Source organism: Oenanthe melanoleuca, chromosome Z (genome assembly GCF_029582105.1).
Source record: "Oenanthe melanoleuca isolate GR-GAL-2019-014 chromosome Z, OMel1.0, whole genome shotgun sequence".
In the NCBI taxonomy this organism is placed as follows: Eukaryota; Metazoa; Chordata; class Aves; order Passeriformes; family Muscicapidae; genus Oenanthe; species Oenanthe melanoleuca.
In genome coordinates this window covers 76,003,843-76,028,469 of record NC_079362.1, presented here as the reverse complement: position 1 = coordinate 76,028,469, position 24,627 = coordinate 76,003,843, and the positions used below count along the sequence as shown (strand labels likewise).

Genomic DNA, 24,627 nt, shown 5'->3' with positions numbered 1-24,627 from the left:
AAAAAATAAAAAAGGAAAAAAAGGAAAAAAAAAGGAAAAAAAAGAAAAAAAGGGAAAAATGGGAAAAAAGGAAAAAAAGAAAAAAATGAAAACAAGTGAAAAAAAAGAAAAAAAAAAAGGAAAAAAAAAGAAAAAAAAGAAAAAAAAAAAGGAAAAAAAAAGGGGAAAAAAAAAAAAAAGGAAAAAAAAAGGAAAAAAAGGCAACGAAGTGAGCGCGAAATAAATTAGAGGAGGCAAAGATCATGATTTAAGTTGGTCTGAGAAAGGGATCCCTGCAGAGTAGGAGGTGCTGCCGGGCAGGAGCCGTCAGTGCACCTTGGACTCGGGCCAGTCGTACACGTCCGGCATGAAGGACTCGTACTCGTAGGTCCAGACCTTGGAGCGGATGTAGCGGCTCTTGTCGGCCGGCTCGGGGTAGTGGAAGGCCATGTTGTTGGCGTACAGGAACTCCATCACCTGGGGAAACCACCACCCCGCTGTTTCTCTGGCCCCAGTTCCAGGTTTGATCTAATTTCAGGCGCCGAGATGAAGCACCCGGCAGAGGGAACGTGTTGGATCGCAGAAACCTGGGGCTGTTTGTTAAAGCTTACCACAAAGTACAGGGTGTTCAGCAGCTGAAAGTGAGGGAAATGGAGCAAGATCCAGCTGTACAAGGTCTCTTAAAGCTCCACGGTCCAATAGAGAATTAACATCTTTATTATTTATACTTTTAACCCAGTAACTAAATTCCCACTACCCTCAGTGTGACACTGACTTACCAACCAGGAACTACTGCCTGAAACCTGAAGAAGATGAACACCCAAAATCCTTGTCCTATACCTGTTACTGCACTATAAAACCTCAAATTAAAAACCCTTCACCCTGTGAAATCACACACTTCTGTTTAACTACACACCTGTGATTTTTAACTCCATCACTCAAATTTGGAAGCTTCTCCAAGGCCTCAAGTCAAAAGTGTTCTCCAGGGGGACAGCACAGAAAGCTCAGAGCTGCCAGGTTTCTGGGATCCAACAGGAATGTTTTTGTAAGCACCTCTCAAAGAGCCAGTGTTTTGTGCCCCAGCACCTCGTGTTTGAGGGTCACACTGTGCAATTCTGCGGGTTAAAACCACTTCTAGTGCACTGCAATTTTATGTTTCACACTCACCTTGACAGCAATATAAATAGAAACTTCCCTGATATTGGACAGTGGAGGATAAAGTCTTCCTTGTGCGAGCTCTTCATCTGTCAGCTGCTCTGCCAATGCCTGAGTTGGAGAAACAAACATTTTCTATTTACTGCGCCCCAAATGTGACTGATAACATGCTGGAACACCTGAGAATCAGGCTGCAGTGCTCTTAGCACCAGAGTGCTCCCAGAGCACGGGAGTGAGGCAGTCAGGATCTCAGTGTTTCAGTTTGAGGAATGAGAATCAGCAGGCTGTGACTGTAAGCATTTAGGAAAACGAGCTCTGCTGTTCTGGGGGATGACTCCCCCCAAGCAACAGAAACCCCTGGCCAGCTGCAGAACCCAGGGCAGGGCAGGGCAGGGCAGGGGGCAAACAATAATTTACACAGGGACAGACTTCCTACTTCATTGAAACTGCAATGGAACCTGATTCTTGGCACAACCTCCTTTTATCAGAATGCTCTTTTTTTTTGCCTCCTTTACCGAGGGATAAGCCAGCAGAAGCCAAGCAGGAAACCACTGTGTTTCACCAGGATCGGAGCAAAGTGCCCATCCAGCCATCCCAGCCTGTCAGAAGACACAGAATTCTGCTCCCAGAGTTACCTTGGCAGCCTCTAGGAAAACCTTGTCGCTGATGTGCCTGACGCTGCTGAGGATCACAGCCAGAGCCACGCCTGCAAGGAAACCATCCCGTCAGGGACACCCCACTCGAGAACCAGCAGCCTGCTGTGAGAAGCTGCCAGGACCAGCCTCGTCCTGAGAGCCTTCCTGCACAGCCATGGGATGGATCCCCTCCTTCCACACCCACTGCCACCACGGCTGCAGCCACTGGCCACAGCAGGTGGCTGTTAGAGGGGCTCAGGGAGGAGAGCACAGAAACATCCCCAGTGCCATTTTTCTACCCCTCTTGGCACAGCTTTAAGAACTATTAACTGAGAATTATTAACGTGACTTCAAGTGAATGTTAGCATTTATTTTCTCCTCCCCAAACAAGCAGCAAAAGCCATGGTGCAGCAGCTTCCAAAGCCTTTAAAAACACCCTTCTGTTTTCTCAGCAATATCCAGCTGGGCTTGCTCACTGTGCCCCACATCTTGATCCCACTGGTACTCAGTCACTCATTTTCCCAAGCTCTCCAACGCTGGCAACCCCCGTGTGCTGCTGCTTCGAGCAGCAAGGGAACCCCAGAAAAGGTGCAGCCAGCCCGGCCCTAGAGACTGAACTGTGACAGATTCATTCGTTACCTGGAAAAATGTAAGCGTTGTTTCCTTGGCCTGGCTTGAAGGTTCTTCCATCCTTCAGAGTCACCAGCTCGAAGGGACTGCCGCTGGCAAACAGGCAACGGCCCTGGTGAAAGGAACAATCAATGAGGAATGATCAGGAAAGGAACGAGCAGCTGTGAAGGGAACGAGGAGTCATGAAAGACATGATCAATTCTGAAAGGAACTAGGAGCTGTGAAAGGAATGATCAGCGGTGGAAGGAACGATCAGTGGTGGAAGGATTGATCAGCTGTGAAAGGAATGATCACTGGTGAAGAGAATGATCAGTCCTAAAAAGAATGATCAGTTGTGAAAGGAGTGGTCAATTGTGAAAGGAACGATCAGTTGTGAATGACATTAGGTGAAAGGAATGATCAGCTGTGAAAGGAATGATCACTATGAAAGGAATGATCAGTTCATGAAAGAAATGATCAGTGTGAAAGGAGTGGTCACTGTGAAAGGAGTGGTCACTGTGAAAGGATTGATCAGTCCTGAAAGGATCGATCAGTGAGGCACTGAGCAGGGCCAGCTGCTCCCGAGGCACGGAGGGACCTGTTTGTTTGCTCAGTCACAGAGGGATCTGTTTGCCCAGTCACAGAGGGATCTGTTTGCTCAGCCCCACAGAGGGATCTGTTTGCTCAGCCCCACAGAGGGATCTGTTTGCTCAGTCACAGAGGGATCTGTTTGCTCAGTCACAGAGGGATCTGTTTGCTCAGTCACAGAGGGATCTGTTTGCTCAGTCCCACAGAGGGATCTGTTTGCTCAGTCCCACGGAGGGATCTGTTTGCTCAGTCACAGAGGGATCTGTTTGCTCAGTCACAGAAGGATCTGTTTGCTCAGTCACAGAGGGATCTGTTTGCTCAGTCACAGAGGGATCTGTTTGCTCAGTCACAGAAGGATCTGTTTGCTCAGTCACAGAGGGATCTGTTTGCTCAGTCACAGAGGGATCTGTTTGCTCAGTCACAGAGGGATCTGTTTGCTCAGTCACAGAAGGATCTGTTTGCTCAGTCACAGAGGGATCTGTTTGCTCAGTCACAGAGGGATCTGTTTGCTCAGTCCCACAGAGGGATCTGTTTGCCCAGCCCCACAGAGGGATCTGTTTGCTCAGTCCCACGGAGGGATCTGTTTGCTCAGTCACAGAGGGATCTGTTTGCTCAGTCACAGAAGGATCTGTTTGCTCAGTCACAGAGGGATCTGTTTGCTCAGTCACAGAGGGATCTGTTTGCTCAGTCACAGAGGGATCTGTTTGCTCAGTCACAGAAGGATCTGTTTGCTCAGTCACAGAGGGATCTGTTTGCCCAGCCCCACGGAGGGATCTGTTTGCTCAGTCCCACGGAGGGATCTGTTTGCTCAGTCACAGAAGGATCTGTTTGCTCAGCCCCACGGAGGGATCTGTTTGCTCAGTCACAGAGGGATCTGTTTGCTCAGTCACAGAAGGATCTGTTTGCTCAGCCCCACGGAGGGATCTGTTTGCTCAGTCACAGAGGGATCTGTTTGCTCAGTCACAGAGGGATCTGTTTGCTCAGCCCCACGGAGGGCTCTGTTTGCTCAGTCCCACGGAGGGATCTGTTTGTTTGCTCAGCCCCACAGAGGGATCTGTTTGTTTGCTCAGCCCCACGGAGGGCTCTGTTTGCTCAGCTCCACAGAGGGATCTGTTTGTTTGCTCAGCCCCACGGAGGGCTCTGTTTGCTCAGCCCCACGGAGGGATGTTTGTTTGCTCAGCCCCACGGAGGGCTCTGTTTGCTCAGCCCCACGGCAGCAGCGCCCTGCAGGGGCTCACACCCAGCACGCAGTGCTGCTGCCAACCCTGATCAGACCCCAGGCCCAGCCCCACAGGGCCCCACGCTCACGAGTGGGCAGAGGGGAAAGGGAAGGCCTCGTCCTTCCTTCCCAGAGGGTGGGAGGAGCTGCCGTGTCAGCTGGAGAGCAGGCAGGGCAGGAGTGATGTGGTCTGCTGATCCTGCCTTCGGCACAAAACATCAAACCTTATCTGAGTGTGAACCACACCCTCCAGATAAACTACCCTCTTCTCAAGCAGTACACCCACTGAGATAAAAAAATCCTGACTTTCTTTTGAGTAACACTTAGGAGCAGAGGTTTAAAACCTTTAAGGCTTCCCAGGACTACTGTGCTTGAAAACAAATCACAAAAAAGCTGCAGGCTCTGGACAGTGTTTGAACGACAAGAGCCTTTTTGTGGAGGGAGCAAAGCAAACGGATGCAACAAAGGACAGGACCAAAAGACAAAGCACGTTAAAAGGCAGCAGAAGCCCAGAGAGCCACAGAGGCTTCTCCAGGTGCCACCTAGTGGGATAAAAAGTGAGCAGTGAGAGGCTGGTGATGGTGCCTTTGTTCCTTTGTTGCCCTGGTGTAGCCTGGGCACAGGGTGACAGCTCTGATCCCTGACAAACTCCATTAGCTACGGACAAAGAAAAAGAAGCTGCAGATTTCCACACAATAGTCACGCTCCTGGAGTCCATTTCCTAGGCAATTACTGCATCTGGAAGGGAAACCATGTTCCTACGGTCCAGCTGAGGACATCTCAGAGAACCAGAGAGAACTGTGCAGCAGCTGAACTGCAGGAAAGTTTAAAGGGGAAAAAAAATTACAGAGTATGAATAGGGACTGGAACAAAACTACACCCATTTATTTACTGACCAGTGCTTATTTGTCCAAACAACCCAGAAATACAGAAATCTGGAAATATAGAAAGTCATTAATAATCACTAAGTTGAGGTCCGGCTCCTTGGGGCTCGGCACTCAGCCATGGGCAGACAGACACTCAAAACTCAAACTCACTCAAAACTCATTTGCTGATATTCTGTTCAAAGTGCAAGCAAAAATCAGGCTGGTTCCCCCTCTAACTGCACTCCTGGCCTCCTTCAGCTAGAGACGACAGCAGTTTTTACATTTATTTATGCCAACTGCAGTCCTGGATGCACAACTAACTCCTGTTTAACTTCCATCCAAGAAACTGGAATTTATAAACTGAAACACTGCCCAGCTCACTGTTCTGGTTAGTGCAAGGTATCTGAGAGGGATTAAACCACCTTAATCTGAAATCCTTTCCAGGGCAGGGACGGAGCTGGGGAAGGGGCTGGAGCCCCAGGAGAGGCTGAGGGAGCTGGAAAGGGGCTGAGCCTGGAGAAAAGGAGGCTCAGGGGGGACCTTGTGGCTCTGCACAGCTCCCTGACAGGAGGGGACAGCCGGGGGGATTTGGGATCTTATCCCAGGGAACAGGAGGAGAGGGAACGGGCTCAGGGCCAGGGGGGCTCAGGTGGATATTGGAACATTTCTTTAGCTAAAGGTCTGTCCAGCCCTGGCCCAGCTGCTCAGGGCAGGGCTGAGTCCCCATCCCTGGAGGATTTAAAGAGTGGAGGTGGCACTTGGGGACAGGGCTCAGGGCAGATCCCTGCAGGAATTCCCTGAACTGAGCCCCTGGAACGTGGGAGAGAATTGGGGGGGCAGATGGGGACAGTGGAGTGCCACCCTCAGGTGACAGTGCCACCCTCAGGTGACAGTGCCACCCCCAGGTGACAGTGCCACCCTCAGGTGACAGTGCCACCTTCAGGTGACAGTGCCACGTTCCCCAGGTGACAGTGCCACCCCCAGGTGACAGTGGCACCCTCAGGTGACAGTGCCACCCCCAGGTGACAGTGCCACCTTCCCAGGTGACAGTGCCACCCCCAGGTGACAGTGCCACCCCCAGGTGACAGTGCCACCCTCCCAGGTGACAGTGCCACCCTCCAGGTGACAGTGCCACGTTCCCCCGGTGACAGTGCCACCTTCCCCAGGTGACAGTGCCACCCTCCCCAGGTGACAGTGCCACCCCCAGGTGACAGTGCCACCCTCCCAGGTGCCCGAGGGGGGCAGTGGCACCGAGGGGAGGGCGCAGGACCAGGGCTGTTTGCTCCTGGCTGACCCATTCACACCTGTGGGGGTGACAGGTGACAGACACAGCTGGGGTGGCTGGGGACAGAGGCCAGTCCTTCCTGGGGACACAGGGGGACAGAGGCCAGTCCTGCCTGGGGACACACGGGGACAGAGGCCAGCCCTGCCTGGGGACACACAGGGACAGAGCCCAGCCCTGCCTGGGGACACACAGGGACAGAGGCCATTCCTGCCTGGGGACACACGGGGACAGAGCCCAGCCCTGCCTGGGGACACACGGGGACAGAGCCCAGCCCTGCCTGGGGACACACAGGGGGACAGAGCCCAGCCCTGCCTGGGGACACACAGGGACAGAGCCCAGTCCTGCCTGGGGACACACGGGGACAGAGGCCAGCCCTGCCTGGGGACACACAGGGACAGAGGCCAGTCCTGCCTGGGGACACAGGGACAGAGGCCAGCCCTGCCTGGGGACACACAGGGACAGAGGCCAGCCCTGCCTGGGGACACACAGGGACAGAGGCCAGTCCTGCCTGGGGACACACAGGGACAGAGGCCAGTCCTGCCTGGGGACACACAGGGACAGAGGCCAGCCCTGCCTGGGGACACAGGGGGACAGAGGCCAGTCCTGCCTGGGGACACACAGGGACAGAGGCCAGCCCTGCCTGGGGACACAGGGACAGAGGCCAGTCCTGCCTGGGGACACACAGGGACAGAGGCCATTCCTGCCTGGGGACACACGGGGACAGAGGCCAGCCCTGCCTGGGGACACAGGGGGACAGAGGCCATTCCTGCCTGGGGACACACGGGGACAGAGGCCAGCCCTGCCTGGGGACACAGGGGGACAGAGGCCATTCCTGCCTGGGGACACACAGGGACAGAGCCCAGCCCTGCCTGGGGACACACAGGGACAGAGGCCAGCCCTGCCTGGGGACACAGGGGGACAGAGGCCATTCCTGCCTGGGGACACACGGGGACAGAGGCCATTCCTGCCTGGGGACACACGGGGACAGAGGCCAGCCCTGCCTGGGGACACACAGGGACAGAGGCCATTCCTGCCTGGGGACACACAGGGACAGAGCCCACTCCTGCCTGGGGACACACGGGGACAGAGCCCAGTCCTGCCTGGGGACACACGGGGACAGAGCCCAGCCCTGCCTGGGGACACACAGGGGGACAGAGCCCAGCCCTGCCTGGGGACACACAGGGACAGAGGCCAGCCCTGCCTGGGGACACAGGGGGACAGAGCCCAGCCCTGCCTGGGGACACACAGGGACAGAGGCCATTCCTGCCTGGGGACACACAGGGACAGAGGCCATTCCTGCCTGGGGACACACAGGGACACAGGACTGCAAGGACTGCACTCAGCCATGACCCTGCTCAGCCCCTGCTGTGAGCCCAGCAGGCTCCATAACAACACGAAATAATTAAAAGTGGCTGTGAGAAACTAGTTAATTGATCAAGGCCACGTCACAATACTGCTGCTCATTCTCTTAAAAAAGTGGTAACAAGATTCAGGCTGCTTTAGGCTTTGCAAAATGCTGCCAGTTAAAAATCTCGCCCTCTTTTGCAATCACCCCCACTCACTATTGCCAGAGGGTGAGAAATTACCTCCTCACATCATTAAATAACCTTCCTACATCACTAAGTGCACACAGGACAATTTGTGTTCTGGGGTTCAGGCACTCCCAAGCAGCCCCACTGTGGATGATACAGCTGTCCCTGGAAAAGGCAACTGGGACTTTGTGCCCTGAGACAATGAAACCTTTCATGAGAGATGCCCCCTCTCCCCAGGGAAACCCCTGTTATCATTTAGGGTTTCTATTGGTCTTTAACTTCACTAGATGGTTGGTCTTTTCTCACCTAGAATCTTAAAGTAATTGGATAATTCTCAAATTATAATTTTGCTGGTTAGGAATTCAATCCCCCTGAAATCTATAAAACCCCTTGCTGTGCTATGTAACTGGATTTTGCTGGCAGAATCCTCTGAAGAAATAAAGCTGCTTTTGGAACCTCTACTGCAATTCCCAAAGTCTCTTTACTGGCTAGCTGAGAAGCTGAATTCTGCCTTGGGGGCCCTCAGAGCTACCTGGACCAGTATCAGCCCAAAGCCAGAACCACCCTGTGGGAGCCCAGGGTGTCCCCTGGCTTCCCTGGATGCCTCCAGACCCCCTGGCAGGATCTCAGAGGCCCTGGCACAGCACCCAGGACCCCTGGACACTGGATCCAAGCCCCTGGGAAAAATTACCTTCCTTGCAGGATGAACTACAAGTCACAAAAAATAAGTAGAGTATAAATTAGATTGTTAGGAGGTAGAAAAGTGAATTTTTAGAGATGTTTATATTAGGGGGTTTGAAGCCAAGATGGAGGATTTTGGGTTCTTCTTGTCATCCATTTCTGAGCCTGGATGGCACTTTTGGATTGGTGTGAGGGAAAACTGGACAGGGTAATGTCAGGGTCATGTATTGGGAAGTAATTTTAGACATTAGGTATGTAATTTAAAGTAAAAAAGGTAAGACCTGCCCTCTGGCAGTCAGTGTGTGCCTTGACCAGTGTGCTAGACAGAAAGAACTCCTTACATAAAAAACAACAACCAACCTTGGAAACCCCTGAAAAACAGATTCTGCATTTTGTTTGGAGCTCGGGCTGGGAAGAACACGGACTCTAAACTACCAGGTGTCCTGCTGAGAGGGACCTGAGGCATGGAGAGACCCCCGGGGCAGGCACAGCCCGGCTCAGGCAGGCACAGCCCGGCCCGGGCAGGCACAGCCCGGCTCAGGCAGGCACAGCCCGGCTCAGGCAGGCACAGCCCGGCCCAGGCAGGCACAGCCCAGCCCAGGCAGGCACAGCCCGGCCCAGGCAGGCACAGCCCAGCTCAGGCAGGCACAGCCCAGCCCAGGCAGGCACAGCCCAGCCCAGGCAGGCACAGCCCGGCTCAGGCAGGCACAGCCCAGCTCAGGCAGGCACAGCCCGGCTCAGGCAGGCACAGCCCGGCTCAGGCAGGCAGAGCCCGGCTCGGGCAGGCACAGCCCAGCCCGGGCAGGCACAGCCCGGCTCAGGCAGGCACAGCCCAGCCCAGGGGAGGCACAGCCCAGCTCAGGCAGGCACAGCCCGGCCCAGGCGAGGCACAGCCCAGCCCAGGCAGGCACAGCCCAGCCCAGGCAGGCACAGCCCGGCTCAGGCAGGCACAGCCCAGCTCAGGCAGGCACAGCCCGGCCCAGGCGAGGCACAGCCCAGCCCAGGCAGGCACAGCCCGGCCCAGGCAGGCACAGCCCAGCTCAGGCAGGCACAGCCCAGCCCAGGCAGGCACAGCCCAGCCCAGGCAGGCACAGCCCGGCTCAGGCAGGCACAGCCCAGCTCAGGCAGGCACAGCCCGGCTCAGGCAGGCACAGCCCGGCTCAGGCAGGCACAGCCCAGCCCAGGGGAGGCACAGCCCAGCCCAGGGAAGGCACAGCCCGGCTCGGGCAGGCACAGCCCGGCCCAGGCAGGCACAGCCCAGCCCAGGCAGGCACAGCCCAGCCCAGGCAGGCACAGCCCGGCTCAGGCAGGCACAGCCCAGCCCAGGCAGGCACAGCCCAGCCCAGGCAGGCACAGCCCAGCCCAGGCAGGCACAGCCCGGCTCAGGCAGGCACAGCCCAGCCCAGGGAGGCACAGCCCAGCCCAGGGAGGCACAGCCCAGCCCAGGGAAGGCACAGCCCGGCTCAGGGGAGGCACAGCCCAGCCCAGGCAGGCACAGCCCAGCCCAGGGAAGGCACAGCCCAGCTCAGGCAGGCACAGCCCGGCTCAGGCAGGCACAGCCCGGCTCAGGCAGGCACAGCCCGGCCCAGGCAGGCACAGCCCAGCCCAGGCAGGCACAGCCCAGCCCAGGCAGGCACAGCCCGGCCCAGGGAAGGCACAGCCCAGCCCAGGCAGGCACAGCCCAGCCCAGGGAAGGCACAGCCCAGCCCAGGGAAGGCACAGCCCAGCCCAGGGAAGGCACAGCCCGGCCCAGGCAGGCACAGCCCAGCCCAGGCAGGCACAGCCCAGCCCAGGCAGGCACAGCCCAGCCCAGGCAGGCACAGCCCAGCCCAGGGAAGGCACAGCCCAGCTCAGGCAGGCACAGCCCAGCCCAGGGGAGGCACAGCCCAGCCCAGGGAGGCACAGCCCAGCCCAGGGAAGGCACAGCCCAGCTCAGGCAGGCACAGCCCAGCCCAGGGGAGGCACAGCCCAGCCCAGGCAGGCACAGCCCAGCCCAGGCAGGCACAGCCCGGCTCAGGCAGGCACAGCCCGGCTCAGGCAGGCACAGCCCGGCTCAGGGGAGGCACAGCCCAGCCCAGGGAAGGCACAGCCCAGCCCAGGCAGGCACAGCCCAGCCCAGGCAGGCACAGCCCAGCCCAGGGAAGGCACAGCCCAGCTCAGGCAGGCACAGCCCAGCCCAGGGGAGGCACAGCCCAGCTCAGGCAGGCACAGCCCAGCCCAGGCAGGCACAGCCCAGCCCAGGGAGGCACAGCCCAGCCCAGGGAGGCACAGCCCGGCTCAGGGAAGGCACAGCCCAGCCCAGGGAAGGCACAGCCCAGCCCAGGCAGGCACAGCCCAGCCCAGGGAAGGCACAGCCCGGCTCGGGCAGGCACAGCCCGGCCCAGGGAAGGCACAGCCCGGCTCAGGGAAGGCACAGCCCGGCTCAGGGAAGGCACAGCCCAGCCCAGGCAGGCACAGCCCAGCCCAGGCAGGCACAGCCCGGCTCAGGCAGGCACAGCCCAGCCCAGGGAGGCACAGCCCAGCCCAGGGGAGGCACAGCCCGGCTCAGGCAGGCACAGCCCAGCCCAGGCAGGCACAGCCCGGCTCAGGGAAGGCACAGCCCGGCTCAGGGAAGGCACAGCCCAGCCCAGGAAGGCACAGCCCAGCCCAGGCAGGCACAGCCCAGCTCAGGCAGGCACAGCGCGGCTCAGGCAGGCACAGCCCAGCCCAGGGAAGGCACAGCCCAGCCCAGGAAGGCACAGCCCAGCTCAGGGAAGGCACAGCCCGGCTTGGGCAGGCACAGCCCGGCCCAGGCAGGCACACCCCAGCCCAGGGAAGGCACAGCCCAGCCCAGGGAAGGCACACCCCAGCCCAGGAAGGCACAGCCCAGCCCAGGAAGGCACACCCCGGCCCAGGGAAGGCACACCCCGGCCCAGGGAAGGCACAGCCCAGCTCAGGCAGGCACAGCCCGGCCGGGCAGGCACGCCCCGCAGCCGCAGCTCACACACGCACCTCGGTCAGCGTGTACGCCTCCTCGGCCGTGCACTCCGCCTTCGCCGTGGGGTTGCTCAGGGCGAAGATGATGGGTCGCTCGTTGATGGAGGCCATGGCCTGCAGCACGTCCTGGGAGAACAGGCGCCCCGCCCCGGCAACGCCTGCAGGACAGGGGAGGCACCAAGCCACGCTCAGCTGGGCTGGGACAGCACCCAGACTGCCCTGGCTGGCTCACAACCCTCACAGACACATCCACTGAGGGTGCTCCATGTGGTAACTGGTAACAAATCCGCGTTAGTCATAAAAGTGTGGGGTTTGTATAAAGCAGGATACTCGGTCTGAAATGAAGCGCGGCACTAAAGAAAGGAAAATATCTGATTAAATCTTTCTGTTTTACTGGCAGGCTGCACAACAAGGCTTCCACACAGCCCAGCAGGTTCTGCAAAATCAGGTTTGCTGCCTCCGTGTGATCAGTTGCAGCCTATCCCTGAGACCAGATTTCCTGACTCAGCCTCTATCACAGAGGTTATCTGTGGGACTGACAAACTGTCTGGAGACTCGGGTCATCCAGAGATCCCACCGACCACCACTGCTCACCTGGCACAACTATGGCACTGAAAAATAACAATTACTGATGACTGCAAGGAAACCACGCTAGAAAAGGGAGCTGCGAACCAAACTTTGGTGGAGCACGGAGTGGGCAGTGACCCCATGTAACCCCACTGCTCTGTCTGTGTAAAACAGAGCAATATAAATTTGCTGAGTATCGAGGCTCTTGTTTCTCATTTATAACACTCCAGAAGCCCACTTCACGTTATTTTTTGGTATTGTTGTGTACAAAGAACACGGTCCTGGATAAGCACTGGGAATTCCAGGTGCCCTGTGGGTGATTCACCCCAGCTGGGTGTGCACACCTGACCACACCCAAGCCCAGAGCTACAAACACACAGCACGGTGTATTTGTACAGTGGCTACAAACTCCAAGGTACTCTCCTTTTCCAAATAAATCACATGCAAAGAAAACTGCAGCCACAGCAGGAAATACCTGTGATCCTATCTGCTCTCTGCAGACAGCTGTAAATAAATACCTACAGATGTCAGTGACCTCAGAGGTGCAGCATGGAGCTGCTCCTTCCAGCTGTGCTGCTGGCAGGCTCTGACCAGAGGAGGTGACTGGGGGACAGGTTAGAAAATACCCCAACAACTCAAGTTAGGGAATTCTGTAGAAAACACCACAGTTGTGGCTGCTCTCTGTTGCAAAGGACAAAAGGCTCGGAAGGAGCATCACAGCTCAAGCAGAAAATTTACCTCACTTTTCCATCCTATTTACGTTAAAGGCAGCCAAAACCAAACTGCAGAGAAGCCACTCACTCACCAATGATGGCTGAAGGCCGAAGGACGTTCACTGCCTCCACAAATGTCTTTGGTACGTGCTCTGGAGCCTTGTGTGCAAACGGCTCCTGGTGGGAATCCACCTTGTGCTCTCGGCCCTGCACACACAACAGCACTGTTAGCAGCTGTGAGAGCTGTGCAGGGGGGCTCGGCTGTGCAGGGGGCTCGGCTGTGCAGGGGGGCTGTGCAGGGGGGCTCGGCTGTGCAGGGGGCTCGGCTGTGCAGGGGGGCTCGGCTGTGCAGGGGGCTGAGCTGTGCAGGGGGCTCGGCTGTGCAGGGGGCTCGGCTGTGCAGGGGGCTCGGCTGTGCAGGGGGCTGAGCTGTGCAGGGGCTGTGCAGGGGGGCTCGGCTGTGCAGGGGGCTCGGCTGTGCAGGGGGCTCGGCTGTGCAGGGGGCTGAGCTGTGCAGGGGCTGTGCAGGGGGGCTCGGCTGTGCAGGGGGCTCGGCTGTGCAGGGGCTGTGCAGGGGCTGTGCAGGGGGCTCGGCTGTGCAGGGGCTGTGCAGGGGGCTCGGCTGTGCAGGGGGCTCGGCTGTGCAAGGGGCTCGGCTGTGCAGGGGGGCTCAGCTGTGCAGGGGGGCTCGGCTGTGCAGGGGCTGTGCAGGGGCTGTGCAGGGGGCTCGGCTGTGCAGGGGGGCTCGGCTGTGCAGGGGGCTGAGCTGTGCAGGGGGGCTCGGCTGTGCAGGGGCTGTGCAGGGGGCTCGGCTGTGCAGGGGGCTCAGCTGTGCAGGGGGCTCGGCTGTGCAGGGCGCTCGGCTGTGCAGGGGGGCTCAGCTGTGCAGGGGGGCTCGGCTGTGCAGGGGGCTCAGCTGTGCAGGGGGCTCGGCTGTGCAGGGCGCTCGGCTGTGCAGGGGGGCTCAGCTGTGCAGGGGGGCTCGGCTGTGCACGGGGCTCGGCTGTGAGAGCAGGGGGGCTCGGCTGTGCAGGGCGCTCGGCTGTGCAGGGGCTGTGCAGGGGCACTCGGCTGTGCAGGGGGCTCGGCTGTGCAGGGGCAGCCCTACCTGAACCAGCAGGCCGTGCTTGTCGAACATCCATATCCTCCGGGACGCCTCCTCGCAGGACACGCCGCTCTCCACCATGGCCATCACTATCAGGTTGGCAATGCCCAGGGCGGCCTGCAGGAGGAGAGGGTTTGTGACAGGGCACAGAGGGGGCTGCCGGCACAGGAGCCCCACAAAAACCCCTCAGAGGTGCCCGTGTCCCCTCCCTGGCAGGAGAAAGGAGCACAGCGAGATGCAGAGCAGCCCTGGCTGATTAGTGCCACCAGGGCCTCTCCCCAGGGGAGAACTCCTCAGGTAATTAAGTTGTTTTGTCAGCACCACAGGAGCAATTGTGCTGGTGTGCCAAGAGGCACCGTGCTGCTCCTGGCACTGCTGCACCACTGACTGACTCAGGAGCTGAATCACCCTGCTGAGAAAAGCTCCCTGCACTTCTCTCTGGTGCTATAAAAATTAACAAGATGCTCTCACTACATCATAATTTTATGGTGAGTTTCCCTTCAAATACACACAAGTCCCTGATGCTTTTTTCAAGGCCAGGCAGGAAAATGAAAAATATGAGTCCCTGCAAATGTTAAACACCTTTCACACAGTCCTGCTCAAGCAGAGTCCTTCCTGCTAATGCATCTCAATGAAACCTGCCCAACAGAATTGAGAGAATTTCCTCCATGGTGAGGAAATACAAAATTTAAATACCTCCTGCTGCTCTCAGGCCCGTCAGAGGACTCACCTCTCCAGCTCCAAGGAACAGCACCTTCTGGTCTGTGAGTGGTTTGCCAGTGGCTTTCTGTGCTGCCAGCAGTCCTGCCAAGGCCACCGAGGCTGTGCCTGTGAGAGCAGAGCAAACCTGAGCACGCTGACAGGGCAGGCTGTGGCTCTGGGAGAAGTCTCTGCACGGCTGTTACAAACACAAAGGGTGTACCTTGGATATCATCATTGAAGGTACAGTACTTCTCTCTGTATTTCCTCAGGAACCGGAACGCATTGTGGTTCCCAAAGTCTTCAAACTGGATGAGAGTGTTCTGGCCATACCTACAGAGGAAGGCAAAGACCCCCGTGAGCAGACAGAGACATGGGAACAGAGCAGAGCCTGCTCACAATCTGTTCTCTCAGGAAGCAGGCTGTCCTGCCAGTGCCAGCAGAGTCTCTGCTCACAGACAACCGCCAGCAGCGTGCTCCAGGGCACTGAGGATGTCACCCCAGGGACACACACCCCCTGCCCCAGCTTCTGGGGCCCTCCTGTTCCCTGCAGGGCTGCAGGGACAGTGTGTTAGGGCTGATGAGTGCAGCACTACCTGTCTGTGATGGCTTCCATGAACTCGTCTATCAGGTCATCGTACACCTGCGAGCGATCCCTCTTCTGGTACAGCCCCATGTAGAAGGGATCTTTGAGGAGGGTCTGAAAGAGAGTAACCAGACAGCTGTGCTGGGCTGCTGTGGCACCCAGAAATGTGAATTTATTCTGTCCCCATCTGTTAACCCAGCTGGGGCAGTGCCCCTGATCTCCTGGCACACATTATCTGCTCATGGGCCACCTTTAAACCAGCTGGGCAATCATCTTTATCTTCCCACAGCCCATCCTCCCTCCAGGAGATATCTCCTGTTCATGGCCAGTGAGTCCCAGGGCATGACTGATAAAATTCCATCATCCCACTGGGAGATGCTCCAGCCAGGGGAGGAGCCAAGCCTTTCCTACCCAGATAAAAACTGACATTTTGGACACCAAGGAACCTTCTTTCCACTGGATTCCAGAGGAAAGCCAGACCTTTCCACATCATCCCTGGAGCTTCAGAGGAAACTGCACCTTCTCCAGGAGCACTGCTCCAGCTGAACCACATCTGCCCCTGCAGGAGGATGCAGCCACCATTGAATGGGACTGTGCCAACACCCTGACTGACTGACGGGTGTCAGCTTGGATTCTGACTCTGGCAGGGCTGGGATTGTTCTGTGTAATACTGCATTGCTATTTTAATTTTCCTAGTGAAGAACTGTTATTCCTAATTCCCATCTCTTTGCCTGAGAGCCCCCTAATATCAAAATTATAATAATTTGGAGGGAGGGGTTTACATTCTCAGTTTCAAAGAGAAGCTCCTGCCTTCAAACCAGGGCAGCAGGATGAATCCCCTCCCAGCACACACCCAGCACAGCCCATTTCTCACTGCAGATGCTGCACCTACACAGCAGCCCCTGCAGCAGCCTCCATCTGTAATTTCAGCTGGCACTTGGGGCTGCTGCTGGATGCTTTTAAAACTGAACAAATCAATACTGCGAACAATAAACTGCTCTAATAAATCCAATTCCCATTTCCAGCTCCTTAAAAGTCAGCTCAAAACTGACTGCCCCTTTTGCAGCGTTCCAGCATTCCAGTTACTTCCAGATGCACCCTTTCATGGACAAATTTATGGGCACTTTTATATCACTGTATAGTGGGTTCCAAACCATTTACATAAAATATCTGGATTTACCTTAAATAAAAGTGCTCAGAAATACTCTTCTTGTAGTACAGATTTTTTTTTTTTTTTTAAAGTATCTTTATAGGGGTGACTCACTGTGTTATCAGTGCCAACGTCGATGCAGACAGGCAGGCATTTATCTGGGTGTATCCCTGCACAGGCTGTGTACAAACACAGCTTTCCCACTGGAATTCCCATCCCATACACCCCCAGGTCTCCAAGACCCAATATTCTTTCTCCATCAGTGACGACGACAGCCTGATAGAAAAATAAAATTAAAAAAAAAAAAAAAAGAAAAAGCAGGTCAAATTATGCATGATTGTTGAAATTTATAAAGATCATATCAACAGCAGTTGTGGTTTTTTCCCAGGCAAAAATTGAGTCAAATGAAGAATAGATCACGAGCAATATTTTTCTCAACCCACAAACCTCCTATTTAGGATAAAACACTGAACTTCAAGATATGCATTACCTTAATTAGCTGCATTCTGCCAACACCATCAAAGAGTCAAGAATGCATTACTTAATATTTATGTTTCCATTAAACACCAGTAAATCTTCAAAAGCTCAGCTGAGATACAATAACAACTAGAAAATAAAACACACAGTGACAGTACCTTAACATCATTCTCTGGCCAGTTGTTCACAATTGACCTTATGTGGCCCCTGTCTGAGATGGAAATAAATAATCCTCTGAAAGAAAACAAAAACACAAACAAGAAATATGTCGTGGGTGAGAATTAGAAATGTCACCGTGCTAATCTAAAACTAGATGTCAAAAAGGATAATTTAAAAATCAAAGTTTGACATTCACTGACATAAATTGCTCAAAGGAGAATTTTTGTTACTATCTGGGGAATGGAGATCAGAACCCACCTGGGCCAGCCCCTCTTTAACTGGGTCACAGGGATGGAGATCAGAACCCACCTGGGCCAGCCCCTCTTTAACTGGGTCACACAGGATGGAGATCAGAACCCACCTGGGCCAGCCCCTCTTTAACTGGGGTAACACAGGATGGAGATCAGAACCCACCTGGGCCAGCCCCTCTTTAACTGGGTCACAGGATGGAGATCAGAACCCACCTGGGCCAGCCCCTCTTTAACTGGGGTAACACAGGATGGAGATCAGAACCCACCTGGGCCAGCCCCTCTTTAACTGTGTCACAGGGATGGAGATCAGAACCCACCTGGGCCAGCCCCTCTTTAACTGGGTCACACAGGGATGGAGATCAGAACCCACCTGGGCCAGCCCCTCTTTAACTGGGTCACAGGGATGGAGATCAGAACCCACCTGGGCCAGCCCCTCTTTAACTGGGTCACACAGGATGGAGATCAGAACCCACCTGGGCCAGCCCCTCTTTAACTGGGGTAACACAGGATGGAGATCAGAACCCACCTGGGCCAGCCCCTCTTTAACTGGGTCACAGGGATGGAGATCAGAACCCACCTGGGCCAGCCCCTCTTTAACTGGGTCACACAGGATGGAGATCAGAACCCACCTGGGCCAGCCCCTCTTTAACTGGGTCACACAGGATGGAGATCAGAACCCACCTGGGCCAGCCCCTCTTTAACTGGGTCACAGGGATGGAGATCAGAACCCACCTGGGCCAGCCCCTCTTTAACTGGGTCACACAGGATGGAGATCAGAACCCACCTGGGCCAGCCCCTCTTTAACTGGGTCACACAGGATGGAGATCAGAACCCACCTGGGCCAGCCCCTCTTTAACTGGGGTAACACAGGATGGAGATCAGAACCCACCTGGGCCAGCCCCTCTTTAACTGGGTCACAGGGATGGAGATCAGAACCCACCTGGGCCAGCCCCTCTTTAACTGGGTCACAGGGATGGAGATCAGAACCCACCTGGGCCAGCCCCTCTTTAACTGGGTCACAGGGATGGAGATCAGAACCCACCTGGGCCAGCCCCTCTTTAACTGGGTCACAGGGATGGAGATCAGAACCCACCTGGGCCAGCCCCTCTTTAACTGGGTCACAGGATGGAGATCAGAACCCACCTGGGCCAGCCCCTCTTTAACTGGGTCACAGGGATGGAGATCAGAACCCACCTGGGCCAGCCCCTCTTTAACTGGGTCACAGGATGGAGATCAGAACCCACCTGGGCCAGCCCCTCTTTAACTGGGTCACAGGGATGGAGATCAGAACCCACCTGGGCCAGCCCCTCTTTAACTGGGTCACACAGGATGGAGATCAGAACCCACCTGGGCCAGCCCCTCTTTAACTGGGTCACAGGATGGAGATCAGAACCCACCTGGGCCAGCCCCTCTTTAACTGGGTCACAGGATGGAGATCAGAACCCACCTGGGCCAGCCCCTCTTTAACTGGGTCACAGGGATGGAGATCAGAACCCACCTGGGCCAGCCCCTCTTTAACTGGGTCACACAGGATGGAGATCAGAACCCACCTGGGCCAGCCCCTCTTTAACTGGGTCACACAGAATGGAGATCAGAACCCACCTGGGCCAGCCCCTCTTTAACTGGGTCACACAGGATGGAGATCAGAACCCACCTGGGCCAGCCCCTCTTTAACTGGGTCACACAGGATGGAGATCAGAACCCACCTGGGCCAGCCCCTCTTTAACTGGGTCACAGGATGGAGATCAGAACCCACCTGGGCCAGCCCCTCTTTAACTGGGTCACAGGGATGGAGATCAGAACCCACCTGGGCCAGCCCCTCTTTAACTGGGTCACAGGATGGAGATCAGAACCCACCTGGGCCAGCCCCTCTTTAACTGGGTCACAGGGATGGAGATCAGAACCCACCTGGGCCAGCCCCTCTTTAACTGGGTCACAGGATGGAGATCAGAACCCACCTGGGCCAGCCCCTCTTTAACTGGGTCACAGGATGGAGATCAGAACCCACCTGGGCCAGCCCCTCTTTAACTGGGTCACAGGATGGAGATCAGAACCCACCTGGGCCAGCCCCTCTTTAACTGGGTCACACAGGTTTGGATCAGAACCCACCTGGGCCAGCCCCTCTTTAACTGGGTCACACAGGATGGAGATCAGAACCCACCTGGGCCAGCCCCTCTTTAACTGGGGTAACACAGGATGGAGATCAGAACCCACCTGGGCCAGCCCCTCTTTAACTGGGGTAACACAGGATGGAGATCAGAACCCACCTGGGCCAGCCCCTCTTTAACTGGGTCACAGGGATGGAGATCAGAACCCACCTGGGCCAGCCCCTCTTTAACTGGGTCACACAGGATGGAGATCAGAACCCACCTGGGCCAGCCCCTCTTTAACTGGGTCACAGGGATGGAGATCAGAACCCACCTGGGCCAGCCCCTCTTTAACTGGGTCACAGGGATGGAGATCAGAACCCACCTGGGCCAGCCCCTCTTTAACTGGGTCACACAGGGATGGAGATCAGAACCCACCTGGGCCAGCCCCTCTTTAACTGGGGTAACACAGGATGGAGATCAGAACCCACCTGGGCCAGCCCCTCTTTAACTGGGTCACAGGATGGAGATCAGAACCCACCTGGGCCAGCCCCTCTTTAACTGGGTCACACAGGATGGAGATCAGAACCCACCTGGGCCAGCCCCTCTTTAACTGGGTAACACAGGATGGAGATCAGAACCCACCTGGGCCAGCCCCTCTTTAACTGGGTCACAGGATGGAGATCAGAACCCACCTGGGCCAGCCCCTCTTTAACTGGGTCACACAGGATGGAGATCAGAACCCACCTGGGCCAGCCCCTCTTTAACTGGGTCACACAGGATGGAGATCAGAACCCACCTGGGCCAGCCCCTCTTTAACTGGGTCACAGGGATGGAGATCAGAACCCACCTGGGCCAGCCCCTCTTTAACTGGGTCACAGGATGGAGATCAGAACCCACCTGGGCCAGCCCCTCTTTAACTGGGGTAACACAGGATGGAGATCAGAACCCACCTGGGCCAGCCCCTCTTTAACTGGGTCACAGGGATGGAGATCAGAACCCACCTGGGCCAGCCCCTCTTTAACTGGGTCACAGAAGTCCTGAAATCCCTTTCAATCTGTCTTCCTTCCCAAATGCCCTGTCCTGACACAGATCCTCAGACCCCCAAAGGGACTGTTATAATTTGAGAAATCCTCCCTGGAATCACAGAGGTGTGATGGAATTGAGGGTGAAGCCTTGCTCTTGTGGTATTTATGTGTCCCATCTCCATGTCTGCTTTCAAATGTTTCCTGTCTCCAGTTTAAAAACCTTTTTAAACCATTTAAAACTTTTAAAACTGCTTATAATCATAAAGGTTGACCAAACCTTTACTGCCCTGACTTGGCACGAGCCTCGTGCAGCTGAATCTGAATGAAAAGGGAACAAACCAAACCTGCCAAAGGGAGGGAAACCAAACCAACCAAAGCAGAGCCCAGGCAGGAAGGCAGAGGGAATGGCAGTGGGAGCAGCCCTGCCAGAATCTCGTGTTTTTGGCCCTTACTTTGGTCTCCTGAAGATGTGTCCATACTGGGAGCAGGCCAGGCCCACGGTGGGAGTGTAGACGATGGGCATCAGCCGCTCAATGTCGTCCTGCAGCACCCTGTAGAACAGCTTCTCGTTCCTCTCCTGGATGCCCATGATGTAGATATACCTGTCATTGACCAGCACAGGGAAATGCCACTTCACTGTGCAGTTCCTGTTATTTACTCATCCCAGCCCCACTGCCCTGCACGTCAGGGCTCCAGCTCTGAAGGGAAGCTGGAAAAGAGAGAGCAGCAGGGCTGGAAAGGTGAAACAGAAATGCAGGATGGGACACACCGTGTGCTGACGAGGGAATGCACACAACCTGATTAAAAACAACCCACGGATTCACTGCAGGGAGTCCCCTTACTGCATAAACAAAATTATAGCAAAATAGTTTTTAATCCAAAAACCATGAGTGAATCCCAGCATGGACACACACAGAAAGCTCATTCTGAAGGACTCAGGTGGGTGTGTATATTAAATCCGGATTTCTGCAGATTTACCCACCAGTTTGCTGCCCCTCAACCCACCAACACAGGGATGATGGATGAGCCATTTGCCTCAGGCCACAGCAGCTGGGCTCCTGGCCAATACAGACGGCAGGACCAGCCAGTGGCATGATGCGGATGCAAGAGCCATCTTTCAGCTCTGATGAGAACAAAGGAGCTTTGATGTGCTCCAGCGAGCCCCAAACTATTCCAGCTCTCCTCCTGCCTGCAGGAGACTCGGGTATTTTTACAGGCAGAGATACATAAAGATTGAAAACAGTAACAGGGGATGCTAAAAGAACAGCACTCTAAAAATAAAACACCAGTTTTTTTTTTGCAGTTCACCAAACCAGTGGGTTAGGTAATAAAAGACACAAAAAAATTACACATTATGAGACTTAAAATTCTATTCTAGTAGTTCCTTTTCAGCAGTAACTGCTGTGTACGTTAAACATGGTTTTGGTACCTCAAATGCTCAATTTATCTTCGTTATCACACATTTTTATAGCAGGGGCTGAAAGCCACCTCCTGTGCTCTAACAGCCTGCCACTCCATCTCACAAATCACAGAAATACCTACTACAGGTTACAGGCAGGTTTGCATCCTTGTCACTGATTTTCACACGTTCCCTTTTGCTGTTTCACGACCGCGGAACATTTAAAAAAAGAAAAATAAAAAACCTTCCCAACCTTATTTAATTCAACCACAGGATGAAAGCAGCGCTTACTTTTCCAGGGGGTCGGTCATCTTTGCCAGGTTCTTGTGGAAGCGCAGGGCCTGGATGTCCTGGGTCTCTATTTTGGGAGGAAGGAGGCCCTGCAGCCCCAGCATCTGCCGCTCGTGCAGGGTGAAGGCCATGCCCTGGGAACCAGAGGGGAGCAGCAATCAGCCATTACTGCCCATTATTCCTTTTCCTGGGAGCTGTCCCACTGTGCCCTTCTTCTCTTTGGGTGTGTTTGCCTCTCCTTTTTCTTTTTTTTTTTTTTTTTTTTTTTTTTTTTTTGTGGTTTTCCTTTCCACCACAGCTCGCCCGCCTTCCCAGATTTTCATTTTCCTCTGTGGAGCTGGAGGCGCAGCTCTAAATGGATTAAAAGTGAAGTAACAGATTTTTTTTTTTTTTTTTTTTTTTTTTAATTGTTTCACGTTGGTCCCCAGGCTGGTCCTACAGTAACATGCACCCCACAGATTTTTATCTGAATTGCTCCATTTGCTGATTTATATTTTTTTTTTTTTGCAAACATTCAGTAACACTGCTCGATGCCCAAGTCACTGAACTGCCCTAATGCTTCTATTAAAATCACAGGTCAACCCAAAGTTTCAAATTCAAACATTTCACATCAACCCAACTTCATTTTCACTGAGGGACAGATCTAATCTATTTGTCTACTACCAAAAAGCCTCGTTGGTAGCAAACTGGAAGAGTTCAACTGCAAAACTTCCCATTCTTCTCTGCAGAGCAGATGGTGGATGAAAAGTTTAAATTTATTGTTATTTATATACTAATTCGAACTGCTTCTCACTTTTCAGATTCTTACTGCCAAGTAAAAATAAAAATAAAAAAACCCCCAAAATTAAAGAAAGCTTTCAAAGGTACAGAGAAGAAAAAAAATTCAGTACTTTTGCATTTGACAATAAAGGCATCAATTTGCATTAGAATACAAATATTTTCACCTCTGCTGATGTGAGAACAGACTCTTCACAGGTGTTTGTAGAACACATACACATTAACACAAATTTCTAAGAAGAGTCTGGTTGCAGTGTAATTCATCACACCTGAATGGTTTCTGAACAACACTCCTTAGAGAAAGAAATCCCATCGTTGAAATAATTACTGTTTTTACATGGTTTTCCTCTTTCCTATTTAGGTCATATTTAATACCAGTTGTTTTGACTACATTGACTAAAGCAGTCCACCTGCTTTTCTGTACTGATTGAAATACTTCAAAATTAAAACACTTATAAAATTAGACAGCAAGAAAAGAAAACAACCCAAACCCAAAAAGCTTCAGGGTTTTCCCTTCCTGCAGAAAACCCCAAGTATTTAACCCTAAATAAATTTATTTTTCTCTGTATTTGTTTTCATGTCTGCCAACAGCTCATGTAATAGATTTGATTCCAATTTTAACCTTTTACTGCTAGGACAGTAGAGCTGTTCTACAAGTAGTCAGGAGTCATTTGCAAACCACTGCTTTCCTCCCCAACCTAATTGTTATTCCACGCTATTCTTCCAATACTAAACACAAATAAATTTCAGATGACAGTTCATTCTTCAAGTTTTTAACCTTGCTGCTGTTTCTTTGGGGGTCGGTTTTTAATTTTTTATTTTTTGGTGGAGATTTTAATTTTTTTTTTTTTCTTTAGCCACTTTAGAGCGTTACTTTTTTTCAAAAAATGATCTGAATAACCCAACATTTCCACGAAGAACACAACTATGTAAAGCAAAAACCACAGAAACACACTCTGGGTGCCACAGAGGTTTTGGTACTTTGCAAAGGATCAGTTCCACTTCTGCATCCTTCAAAAGAAATAGAAATTCTCTGTGAGCAGAAATGCATGCTCCACACAAACACCTCTCAGCTACCTTTCCTTTTCCTCAACAACCCTTTTAAAACTTTTAAATGCAGTTAAATACCTTTAAAAACAGCCCTTTCCTACAGCCCCCACCTGGCTGCTGTCTGTAGTTTAATATCTTTTAGATACAGTTAAACACCTTTAAAAACAGCCCTTTCCTACAGCCCCCACCTGGCTGCTGTCTGTAGTTTAACACCTTTAAATACAGTTAAACACCTTTAAAAACAGCCCTTTCCAACAACCCCACACCCAGCTGCTATCTGTAGTTTAATATCTTTTAGATACAGTTAAACACCTTTAAAAACAGCCATTTCCAACAACCCCACACCTGGCTGCTATCTGTAGTTTAACACTTTAAATACAGCTAAACACCTTTAAAAACAGCCCTTTCCTACAGCCCACACCTGGCTGCTATCTGTAGTTTAATATATTTTTAAATACAGTTAAACACCTTTAAAAACAGCCCTTCTCCAGCTCGCAGTGATTTAGGCCTCAAGGCCGAGGACATCTGGTAAACTTTTGTAGCATGCTGACTGTTGCTTTAGACACCACAAAAACAAAAGGACGCCAAAGTATTCACAGTGTTTAGATGAAGAAGAAGGAGAAGAAGGAGAACAAAAGAAGTTTAATCTCTGTTCAGCAAGGCCGCTGCAGTTTGCGGCCTGTGCAAGGCCTTGCTCCCCTCAGCGCTGCCACAATGACATTTTATTGTACCAAAAGAAACACCTCACTATCAAAACTTACAT

General features: G+C 53.8%; 1 protein-coding gene across 2 annotated transcripts in view; it reads right to left on the bottom strand.

Moving 5' to 3' along the window:
- Nucleotides 1-24,627, bottom strand: part of ME2 (malic enzyme 2) — a 47,171-nt gene that overhangs the window by 4,559 nt on the left and 17,985 nt on the right. For both annotated transcript variants that reach the window (XM_056513800.1, XM_056513799.1), the window contains exons 3-16: nucleotides 22,038-22,171; nucleotides 20,800-20,949; nucleotides 16,981-17,056; nucleotides 16,460-16,621; nucleotides 15,206-15,309; nucleotides 14,833-14,942; nucleotides 14,641-14,738; nucleotides 13,914-14,027; nucleotides 12,898-13,012; nucleotides 11,541-11,683; nucleotides 2,409-2,511; nucleotides 1,770-1,840; nucleotides 1,147-1,245; nucleotides 316-456 (exon numbers count right to left, since the gene is read on the bottom strand). In XM_056513800.1, the coding sequence (XP_056369775.1) occupies nucleotides 316-456; nucleotides 1,147-1,245; nucleotides 1,770-1,840; nucleotides 2,409-2,511; nucleotides 11,541-11,683; nucleotides 12,898-13,012; nucleotides 13,914-14,027; nucleotides 14,641-14,738; nucleotides 14,833-14,942; nucleotides 15,206-15,309; nucleotides 16,460-16,621; nucleotides 16,981-17,056; nucleotides 20,800-20,949; nucleotides 22,038-22,171 (1,620 nt within the window). The remainder of the gene's footprint in view (nucleotides 1-315; nucleotides 457-1,146; nucleotides 1,246-1,769; nucleotides 1,841-2,408; nucleotides 2,512-11,540; nucleotides 11,684-12,897; nucleotides 13,013-13,913; nucleotides 14,028-14,640; nucleotides 14,739-14,832; nucleotides 14,943-15,205; nucleotides 15,310-16,459; nucleotides 16,622-16,980; nucleotides 17,057-20,799; nucleotides 20,950-22,037; nucleotides 22,172-24,627) is intronic.